Genomic DNA, 10,880 nt, shown 5'->3' with positions numbered 1-10,880 from the left:
GTTATCTTTCCATTAAAAGATGAAAAAAAGCCATCCTAGCCATGTGTTTGTTACATTTAATCAAATTCTTCAATATTAATGCATAAAAACTTAAACAATTCAGTCTCAACAAGAAACAGTTCGTGTTAGAAACACTAGAATAAGAGCTAACATTCAATTTTCCATGTTCACAATGTTTGAGAAAGCATATTTTGACTATTAAAAAAGTTTATTTAACAAAAAAGTTCAATATGAAAATGCACGACCTGATTTTTATACTGTAGTAAAACAGGTACTATGGAGGGGACATGTGGAAGCAGTTGGTTTCTTCAGGTGAACACATCCATCGTTTATACTCGTTCCAAGGCTTCTAACATGATGATGCTGTTTCCTCGAATTACCTTAAAAACAAAAAAAAGTTTGACATATCGATGAAAGAATTTTCACAAAATCATTAATGGTTTTTCAGTATTAAAGATCAGTTTGTGAGGCTTTTTTCAAGCCACAGGATTATATTAAGTAATTCTTAATTACAAGAAGCTACTAAGCCCTTTGTTAAGTAAGATGTACATTTTTTCTAGATTTAATAAGACTAACAAGTACTCTTTTGAGACGCCAAGTCCCCGTTAGTCATTTCACCTTCTAAACTGCAGTACTCAACATGCTCTTCTCTGTCCCAAGGAATCTGTAAGTCAATGTAGAATATGTCAGTTTAGGGATACAAGATTATTTTGGGAAGAAACCAGGATGGAAGTTGTGAAAAGTATGTTCTATGAAGATGGCATTTAGTTGGGTCTTGAAAATGGGGTACATTTTTGACAGGAAGACAGGAAATTCTAGACAAAACCAAGATGAAAAAGTATAAGGGGATAAGGAAAGAATCTAATTTGGATGCAGTAAAAGGTTATGACAGAAAATGGGAAACAAAAGACAGTTTACACTATTTTAAGAAGACTTCAAACACCGATGTTAAGATAGTTGGAGGACATCATGAAACCATACAGTAAGAGTGAAAGTTTCACAGTTGAGGGAATAACCACTGTTCTGGCAATAAAAGAATGGGAGCTTAGAAGTTATAAAGAACACAGCGCTTAACACAGTAGTCATTCCGCAAATGAAGATAAGGAAGGATACTTAGGAGCATAGGTGAAATGACCAGTAACAGTTCAAGAGAGTTAGAATAATACAAGGGGTAGAAAAATATGTTAATCTAGAAGGCAAGGAGACTTTGAAGATAAGGAGCCCCTGGTGGATTGTAGATCACACTGCAATCACAGATCAGGTCCACTAGAGCTGGAAAGGTGAAAAGACAGGAAGGGGATGAGAGGAAGCATTCTGATTAAGATTCAAAGTGGAACTATGCTTGGAGGCAGTTGAAATAAAAATAGCTATAACTTGTTTTCTCCCCTCATTCTATTTATCACATGCATTGTTATTATCCTCCTCATGAAAATGTCATTTCTTTTCAAAAATTTTTTCTAATGTTTATTTGGGGGGGCAGAGAGAGGGAGACAATCTGAAACAGGCTCCAAGTTCCGACCTGTCAGCCCAGAGTGCGACGTGGGGCTTGAACCCACAAACTGCTAAGATCATGATCTGAGCCAAAGTTGGACACTTAACCAACTGACCTACCCAGGTGCCCCAAAAATGTCATTTCTATGAGGGCAGCAGCAGGATCCCCAGTGCCTAAAGTGATGGCAGGCACAGACAGGGCTCAATAAGTCCCTGTTAAGTAAATCTGTGTGTGGTACTGTAGCTGACAGATCGGAAAGGAACAGTGTCTTGGAGCCTGGCAGACACAAACGGCAATAATGATGAGAAGGTGGCAAAGAAATAAAGAGCAGCATGAAAAGAGAACAAGGTCCTGAAAATAGGAACTAAAGGAGCCTAAACACTTTTATTCTTCCTCGAAGTTCCCCCTAATCCTCCTATACGTGCAAACATATGGTATTTGTCCTTCTCTGCCTGACTTATTTCGCTCAGCGTAACACCCTCAAGGTTCATCCATGTTGCTACACATGGCCAGATTCCATTCTTTCTCATTGCCATGTAGTATTCCATTGTAATAGTAGGATCAGTAGGAACTCTTGAACTATGCAGCATCTTAGTATAGAATTTTTACTACATTCTTAGAGGAACTCTGAGGGTAGAGTGGAATCTTAAAGGAAGACAGAAGTGAGGCCACTAACAATTCTGGAGATATCTCAGAAGAGGCTAGTTTAGACATCATTAGGTAATTATCTAGTTGACAAATATATAAAAATTACCTCTCCTTCAGGACACACATTTTTTTTTAAAGTTTATTTTGAGAGAAAGAGAGAAAGAGCAAAGAAAGGCAGAGAGAAGGAAACACAGAATCCCAAGCAGGCTCTGCTTGGTCAGTACAGAGACTGACGTGGGCTCAAACCCATGAACTGTGAGATCATGACCTGAACTGAAATCAGGAGTTGGACATTTAACTGACTGAGCCACTCAGGTGCCCTGAACGCATACATTCTTAATACTACTCTAAATATAATAGTATGAAGTAAATTCAATGGTCATGGACTTAGACAAGGGAATAACAAAGCCAATGTTTGGCTTTGCCAAACCACCTGTGAAAACAAAACTGTAACCTATTTGTTTCCCTTCTTTCAGCCTCAGAAAAGCCACCCTTCCACTTCTTTAGAATGTCTTTTTATTAAGGACAATTGATAGGTTATCATTGTTTCATTTCCAAAGTGCTAACTCCACTGCAAGAATTATTGCCTACTAACACAAACTTTTTTTGGTCATACAACAAGCATCAGAGGTGGAACAGCTGATTGCCTAACACAGTGTAGGTACTCACTACCTAAACGACTTTGATATGGCACTGCTTTTAACCAATTTCTGTGTAACAATTAAGTCCATCAAAATTTAGGGGGGAAATTTTGAGAAAGATGCATGATCCTGGTTCAATTCCTTCTCTGATAAAATTCCAAGAAGTGTCACACAATTCTCTGAAACCTTGTCTTCCCAAATAAGAATAGACTTGAATAAAGATTTCTGAATTTGTACGAGGAAGGGGTAGAGAAAAATCTTGGGAGTATTTAAGAACTATTTTCAGATGGGGTACCTGGGTGGCTCAGTCAGTTAAGCACATGACTTCGGCTCAGGTCATGATCTCACTGTCTATGAGTGAAGAGCCCCAACATCAGGCTCTGTGCTGACAGCTCAGAGCCTGAATCCTGCTTCAGAGTCTGTGTCTCCCCCTCTCTCTGCCCCTTCCCTGTTCACACTGTCTCTTTCTGTCTCTCAAAAAAAAAAAAAAAGAATGTAAAAAACAAAAATAAAACCCCACCCCCCAAAATGCCTGTTTTTAGAAGAAACTGGGTGCTAATGATTTATCCAGTTTCACTCATTTACGAGTTCAAGGAAAATGCACCTTAAATGGAAGGTCAATTTGCATAAAACTTGGAGAGGGAAGGGAGTCTCCTATGTAGAAATGGACTCTATGCTGTTTTTCCAGCCCTGACCATCGATTTGCTTTTCAAATGGCAAAGCATTTGCAAGAAGCACTAACATACACCTTGGAAAGAATGATTAAAAATCATGAGGCATGGGGCACTTGAGTGGCTTAGCAGCAGTGTGGAGTCTGGTTGGGTTTCTCTCTCTGCCTCTTCCCTGCTCTGGTGCGCCCATGAGCTCTCTCTCAAAACAAACTTAAAAATAAAAGCAAGGCTAACAATTAGGAACTTTTACCACCTTTTAGAGATCTTTATGCTCAGTAATTTGCTAAAGCAGGAGTTGTCCTTTTTAATTTACTTTTCCCAAGAAACTTGGTAGTTACCACTTATTGGGTATATTGTCCTGTGCTGGACAAAGAGTGGAGTTCAAAGTCTGAGTCTTGTTGACAAACATCAAAAACTTTTTCAGTAGTCATACCATCATGGCCTAATGAATATAGAGTTGTTTGCTCCTATAATTGTTTCTGGGTTTTTTCCTATTTTCTTTCACATGAATGGCTGTCACTGTGATCATCCCTTTCAACGTTTACCTTAGCCACTTTTTATTTTTAAACATTTATTCATTTTTGAGAGACAGAGTGTGAATGGGAGAGGGGCAGAGAGACACAGAATCTGAAGCGGGCTTCAGACTCTGAGCTGTCAGCACAGAGTCCAGCATCGGGTCTGAACTCACAGACCAGAAGATCATGACCTGAGCTGAAGTTGGACTCTTAACTGACTGAGCCACCAGGTGCCCCTACCTTGAAGGCCATCTTTAAATTTGGGTGTAACGGGGCACCTGGGTGGCTCAGTCGGTTAAGCGTCCGACTTCAGCTCAGGTCATGATCTTCTGGTCTGTGAGTTCAGACCCGATGCTGGACTCTGTGCTGACAGCTAGCTCAGAGCCTGGAGCCTGCTTCGGATTCTGTATCTCCCTCTCTCTTTGACCCTCTCCTGCTCACAGTTATCTCTATCTCAGAAATAAAAAACATTAAGAAAAAAAAAAATTGGGGTGTGACAAATCAAAATCTGGGTTTAATTATATATACACAATTAAAATCAGAAAGTATGATTTGGCCTGGCAGGTTTGCATCACATGGGCACTTGTTAGATAGGATCTACATTTTATTTTTTAAGATTTTATTTTTATGTAATCTCTATACCCAACGTGGGGCTCAAACTCACAACCCCAAGATCAAGAGTCACATGCTCTTCTGACTGAGCCAACCAGGAACCCTGACAGAATCTGCATTTTAATAAGATTTCCTGGGAATTCATAAGCACGTTAAAATTGAATATAATGAAGGACTGACTTCGGCCTCTATTATAAAACTCAAAAGTGACTTCCTACCATTATTTCAAATCCAAGGTCTTCAGAGTGTTCTGCATAAGATTCAGATCTAACCTACAGGAACTGGGGTCACATCACAGTTGAATGATTGGCACATGTCAAACTAAATGGGAGATGGAAAGTCTAATCTTGCTTGTTATATTCCTAATTCCAATTTATCCCAAGACTTTAATAGAAGGGAAATGAATCCTTATTCCAAAATAAATATGAAACCTCGAAGAGAAACCTTCTATTTTTACTTACCACCATTCCAATATTGTTCTGTTGCCCACTAGTTGCCATCTCCACACATTCATCTATCACCAGATTCATAAAGGGATCGAATCCCCGCAATATTCCTTGGACATGTCTGCCACCATTTAATTTCACTATAAAAAGGGAAAAAGAAGTTCAATAAAACTGACCATTAAATATCAACTGTTCATTAAAAATTAAGTGGAACAAAATTCAGGTACCTGAGATATAGAATTCACTTAATATATGCCAAGCAGTGGGCTAAACATTTCACGTTTAATTCCACATTTAATCTTACAAAAATCCAAAACCAAAAAACCCCACAAAACACCTAATATAACACTGTATGTTAACTGTTTTGGAATTAAAATAAAATTTTAAAGAAAAATAAAAACCTACAAAAATCCTATCAAGTAGAATTATCCTAACTTTTTATGAGGGAAATGAAGTATAGGGTTTCTTAAGAAACTGGCTCAAGGTTTTACAGGTACTGTGGGCTCGTGCTGGGATTCAAAGGGAAGGCTGCTTGCCTTCGAGGCCCTGGTCTTAACTCCTATATATGGCAAGTACTGTACAGGTCAGATTTTTAGTCCTAGTCTAAGTCCTTTGCTTTAAATGAAAAAAGAATGATAAATTTTCAAAATATCACAAAATAGGAAAATCCTGCTGATTCTGGCTAAGTGAGGGAGGGCTTACAGGAAATAGTACTGTGCAATCTATTAACGATCAGAAATTAGGGGGGTGCTTGGGTGGCTCAGTTAGGTGGCCTACTTGATTTTGGTGCAGGTCATGATCTCATAGTTTGTGGGATTGAGCCCATGCTGGGCTCTGCACCAACAGTGCAGAACCTGCTTGGAATTCTTTCTCTTCTTCTCTTTGCCACTCCCCTACTCACATTCTCTCTCAAAACAAACATTTAAAAAAAATTTTTTTTAAATTAGGTAATAAAATTGCCTTGTAGGATTTCAATAAAGCTGCTTAATTAATGGATGAGAATTAGAGGCTCTGTGTGGTGTACATTTTTATAAAGTTGCTCCAAACATTATATTGCCAAGATACATGCAGAATGCAACTAATTAAAAACGAAAACAAAAGACCCTCCCAAAACTTACATGATAATTTCTTGTCCATAAATCTGAAAAAGCAAAAGGGGTAAAATTATATAAATGATTAAAAAAATTTAAGCATAAATAAGCACAAAAGTACAGTCAATATAATTTGATAAAACTGGACAATAAAAATAATGAAATTTAAAAGAGCAAAAACCTTGTACTGTTGTAAAGGAGGAGGGAATAAAGGGCTACCTCATTTAGCACTTGCATAGAGCAAAATAATTTAGGAAGGGGCAAGATAAAAAATGGAATGGATTTAGAATATATTAATGTACATCAAATAAATCTTTATACTAATACAAATTACAAAAACATTTTTGTTGTTTGATACTGACCTAAGTTTTGATGACTAGACTTTATTGTATGTAAAGGTCTTAAAATTATTTTGGGGGCTCCTGGGTAGCTCAGTGGGATGAGTTTGTCTGACTTTGGGTCAGGTCATGATCTCATGGTTTGTGAATTCGAGCCCTGTACTGGGCTCATGGCTGTCAGCATGAAGCCTGCTTAGGATCCTCTCCCCCGCCCCTCCCTGGAAATAAACAAACATTAAAAATAATTATTTTTAAGTAATCTCTACACTCAACATGGAGCTCTAATTCACAACTCCAAGATCAAGAGTTGCATGCTCTACAGAGCCAGCCTGGCACCCCTTGATGACTGGATTTTATCGCTATAATAGAAACAAGGATTTATTTAGATTTTGGTTACTATCAAAACCCAAGCTGTGAGGAAACTAGAGGATAATAAAACTATATCCAATTCAATAGCTATTTTATATTTGAGACAATAGTGTTATTTTAATATTAAGCATCTTAAGCGTTCAAGATATTCCTCAACACAAGTGTTTTTTAGCAAAATAAATACATTATCTTGAAGCTTTAAAAAATCTGAATTAAACAGGGAAATCCCATCTCAGCATGATATTATAAGAATACTAAGCTATGTAGTCAAACCAGTTTTTACCTCTTCCAGTTACAGGCTACGAAATATGAAATTTCATGCAATTTTAATGTAGAACATATCATGGAAGACTTTAAAGATAAATAAGACGCATGCCTGAAAAAATATGTGAGAAGACACGCTTACAAATAAAATATTTAGTATGGTAATTTTAATAGGATATTATATACAATGCAGCATACTGTGTATTATTTAATCTTTACGATAACTTTTGTAGGTTATGTATTGTTATTACCACCATTTTATAGATGAGCAACTGAGGCTCAGAAAGGTTAAGTAAATTGCCCAAGATCACAGAGCAGGAGAGAAAGTTTAAGCAAATGCAAATGGTTCATCTGGGCTGGAGAAGGGGCACTCAAATATTAGTGCGTGTAGTATTTGGTACCTGGATTTCAGATGGAGGAGTTTGAATGTGGGGCAAGAACTCAGGACTCTGGCATGCAGACAGCGATAAATTATTACTTTTTAAAATGTTTTATTTATTTCTGAGAGACAGAGAGAGAAACAGCACGAGGAGGGGTGGGTCAGAGAGAGCAAGAGGGAGATACAGAATCTGAAACAGGCTCCAGGCTCTGAGCTGGCTGTCAGCACAAAGCCCGACGCGGGGCTCAAACCCATGAGCGCGAGACCATGACCTGAGCTGAAGTCGGATACTTAACCGACTGAGCCACCCAGGTGCCCCATGTGATAGCAATTTTTAAGAGGTGGGAGGGGGAATTTGGTTAGGCCTCAGTATCTCAACTTCTGCATTATTAACATCTGGGGCCAGATAATTCTTTGTTGAAGGATGTCCAGTGCATTGTACAGTATTTAACAGCATCCTTGGTCTCTACTCACTAGATGCCTGCCAACAGAACCAGAATCCCTACCCCCTAGTTAAGAACCTGGTTGAGCTAAGCTAAACCAGGAGGAGGGCATAAAAGAGTAAAAGATATTTATGAGATGGTAAAGGAAAAAAAAACCGAAGGTCATTCTGGAGGCAGGTCTCAAAGAATTTCACAATACCTGAAATGTAAAGATGAGTTCTCAAATATGAAATCTAACATTACACATAGAGAATGGCTCTTTTGTTAAAAAATAATCCCCATTTCACCAGTTCTTGATGAATCCAGGATACTTGTAAGATTTTAACAGCTCATCAATAAAAGAAGTTTCAGATCAGCATTTTCACAATAATTTCGATTTTTCTTGAAGTTAGGCAAAAATTATAATTTTTGCACAAAATGGTTCTGATACAAATATGCATTTAAGTGTAAATATGACCCTTCAATTAAATCTGACTTCTTTATGGAGCCGGTAATAAATGAACTATACAGAGGCCAGATGGCCTTCTCCCAAATTGATCCCTGAATCAATTTTGTATCCTATGTGCAGAATTCTGGCATTACATGGTATAAACAGTATAGAGACAGACTTAGGAGGCCTGAAACATATTAGGTTCAGTCAGGAGCGTTTGAGGAGGTTAAAACTTTAAACTGGGCCTATCTTAAGTAGGAATATCCTGTTTTGAGTTCATTTTACTGGGTGCAAGGGGAAAAAAATCTAGTCTTTTTTCTCTCATAGGAAAAAAATGTTCTCACACAGCTGGTAACAGAGCCAGTTATTACATGGCATTCAAATTTAACTTAAGCACAAGAAAGCAAAAGAAAGGAATGGGATTTCCAAATCAAAGCTCAGTTGGGGCACCTGAGTGGCCCAGTCGGTTATGCGTGGGACTCTTGATTTCTACTCAGGTCAGGATCTCAAGCTCCTGAGACGGAGCCCAGCAGGCTCCTCGGTGCTGGGGGTGGAGTCTGCTCAAGAACCTCTCTATCCCTTTGCTCCTCTCCTGCTTACATCTCTCTCAAAACAAAACCTCAAAGACACAGCTCTAAACTAGAAAGCTGAAATGGCTTTATAGGGGGGGTGCCTGGGTGGCTCAGTAGGCTAAGCATCCCACTCTTAGTTTCGGCTCAGGTCATGATATCAGGATTGGAAAACTGGAGGCCCGGCTCCGACTGTGTGGAAATGCAGAGCCTGCTAGGAGGGATTCTCTCCCTCTCCTTCTGTCCCTCCCACCTCGTGCTCACTCTCTCAAAGTAAACTTTAAAAAAAAAAGTTGCTTTTGACTCCTCATACACTATTAAACACGTCCATTCTGCCCATCTTAGTTCTATATACACTCTCCAGCCACCTTATCTAGAACTTAACGCTATTCAAGATGTTCAACAAAGGATGGCACTCCAGATCTCCAAGCAAAGGAGAAAGAGCGTGAGAGAGTGCGTTGGGAGACGTGGGCCCGGAAAACCTAGCTGGGGAGGCGAGAAGGCACTACAGAGGCGCCTTGTCCGTCTCTGGTAACGAAGCCATGCAGACCAAGCCTAAACGAGATGTCTGCGTGGGCTTCAGGCACGGAGGCGCGAGACGCTCCCAGGCTCTCCGCGGCCTCGGCTCCAACACGCACACCAGGCACACTGGAGGAAATGAAGAAAGATCTAAGGAACTCGAAGCACGCAAAGAAGCTGCTACTTACACGCAGCCCTCTCACATACTCACTTTTTCAACTCAGGAGGATGCGCTTTGCTCATGGTGTCTACTCGGCGAGCTCAAAGATGCCTCCAAACGGAATTCGTCGCGTCCTTCACGCTCCCGCGTTAGGCCCGGCGTTTTGCGTCTGACGTCACCAGTCCTGCCAGCCAATGTATTGTTGGAGGATTTCACATTTTACCTCGCGATACTTAGGGCTTAGGGGAAGCCGTAACTCGCCTATCGGTCTCAAGCTTTCGGTTGCGTCGCCAGCGATTGGCCAAGAAGGGGCGAAGAGGTAGGGGCCTCAAGTTCTTGTCTCAATCCCGTTTCCTCCTTTATAAAGTTGGCAGTACGGTTCCGTCTCTAGCTTCTAGGCGAAACCGGTTAATCCCCTTCTTTGTGCATTGCTTCGGTTATCTTCAATACACTAAGTGAATATAGATTCTGAAGTGGGCTCCTATTATTTCTTTGACGTGTATTCCTGCATATTGTCACGCTAAGCCCAGGGTTTCAGTAACATCAGTTAGAGACCTCTGGACACCAGAGAAGTTGGGTGATTGGCCTCTTTCTAAAAACTTTAATCTGGGGCGCCTGGGTGGCTTAGTCGGTTAAGCGTCCGACTTTCGCTTAGGTCATGATCTCACGGTTCGTGGGTTCGAGCCCCGCGTCGGGCTCTGTGCTGACTGCCAGCTCAGAGCCTGGAGCCTATTTCAGTCTGTGACTCCCTCTCTCTCTGACCCTCCCCTGCTCACGCTCTCTCTCTCTCTAGAAATAAATAAAAAAAAACCTTAAAAAAAAATTAAAAAAAAAAAAACTTTAATCTATAGTGTGGAAGTGTATTTCCTACTGACAGTCCTGCAATTCTTGTAACCATGCTTCCAGAACTCCACTTAATATACCTTGCTCCTATAAAAAAAACCGTGAGCGATTTCTGAGACACTCTTGACTTAAATACCAATTCAAGTGTAAAAAGTGATCTCCGACTTGCTCCCAGTTAGGTTATCCAAAACAGAGGAATACACATTTATGGATAAATAAAATTGGAATTGCAGAAGACTTAGGCCAAAACAGAAAAGCCTTGGCGATTCTAGGTAGGGGAGGGGATGATTCTCCAAAATTCAATTCATTTCTAATGTTCAGGAATGGATCTATTTATTTTTTTATTATTATTTTTTTAATGTTGTATTTATTTCTAGGAGAGAGAGAGACAGCGTGAGCAGGGGAGGGTCAGAGACAGAGGGAGTCACAGACTGAAACAGGTTCCAGGCT

The 10,880-nt window shown here is 39.8% G+C and overlaps 1 protein-coding gene across 2 annotated transcripts; it reads right to left on the bottom strand.

Moving 5' to 3' along the window:
* Positions 1 to 42: 42 nt before the first annotated feature.
* On the bottom strand, positions 43 to 9,857 carry SNRPG (small nuclear ribonucleoprotein polypeptide G). 2 transcript variants are annotated; one of them, XM_077766331.1, is made up of 4 exons: positions 9,639 to 9,857; positions 6,144 to 6,166; positions 5,041 to 5,165; positions 43 to 380 (listed from the first exon to the last, which is right to left on the bottom strand). In XM_077766331.1, exons 1-4 carry the CDS (start codon positions 9,668 to 9,670, stop codon positions 330 to 332), a joined length of 231 nt encoding a protein of 76 aa, XP_077622457.1. In that variant the 5' UTR covers positions 9,671 to 9,857; the 3' UTR covers positions 43 to 329. The 2 variants fall into 2 exon arrangements, with proteins under 2 accessions (XP_077622457.1, XP_077622458.1); XM_077766332.1 differs by lacking the exon at positions 6,144 to 6,166 and having other exon boundaries at positions 9,639 to 9,846.
* Between the last annotated feature and the right edge of the window lie 1,023 nt (positions 9,858 to 10,880).

The sequence above is a fragment of the Crocuta crocuta genome, unplaced genomic scaffold (genome assembly GCF_008692635.1).
Source record: "Crocuta crocuta isolate KB4526 unplaced genomic scaffold, BGI_CrCroc_1.0 scaffold113, whole genome shotgun sequence".
NCBI classification, from domain to species: Eukaryota; Metazoa; Chordata; class Mammalia; order Carnivora; family Hyaenidae; genus Crocuta; species Crocuta crocuta.
The sequence above is the reverse complement of the archived record's forward strand: the minus strand, read 5'-3'. Positions and strand labels throughout refer to the sequence as shown.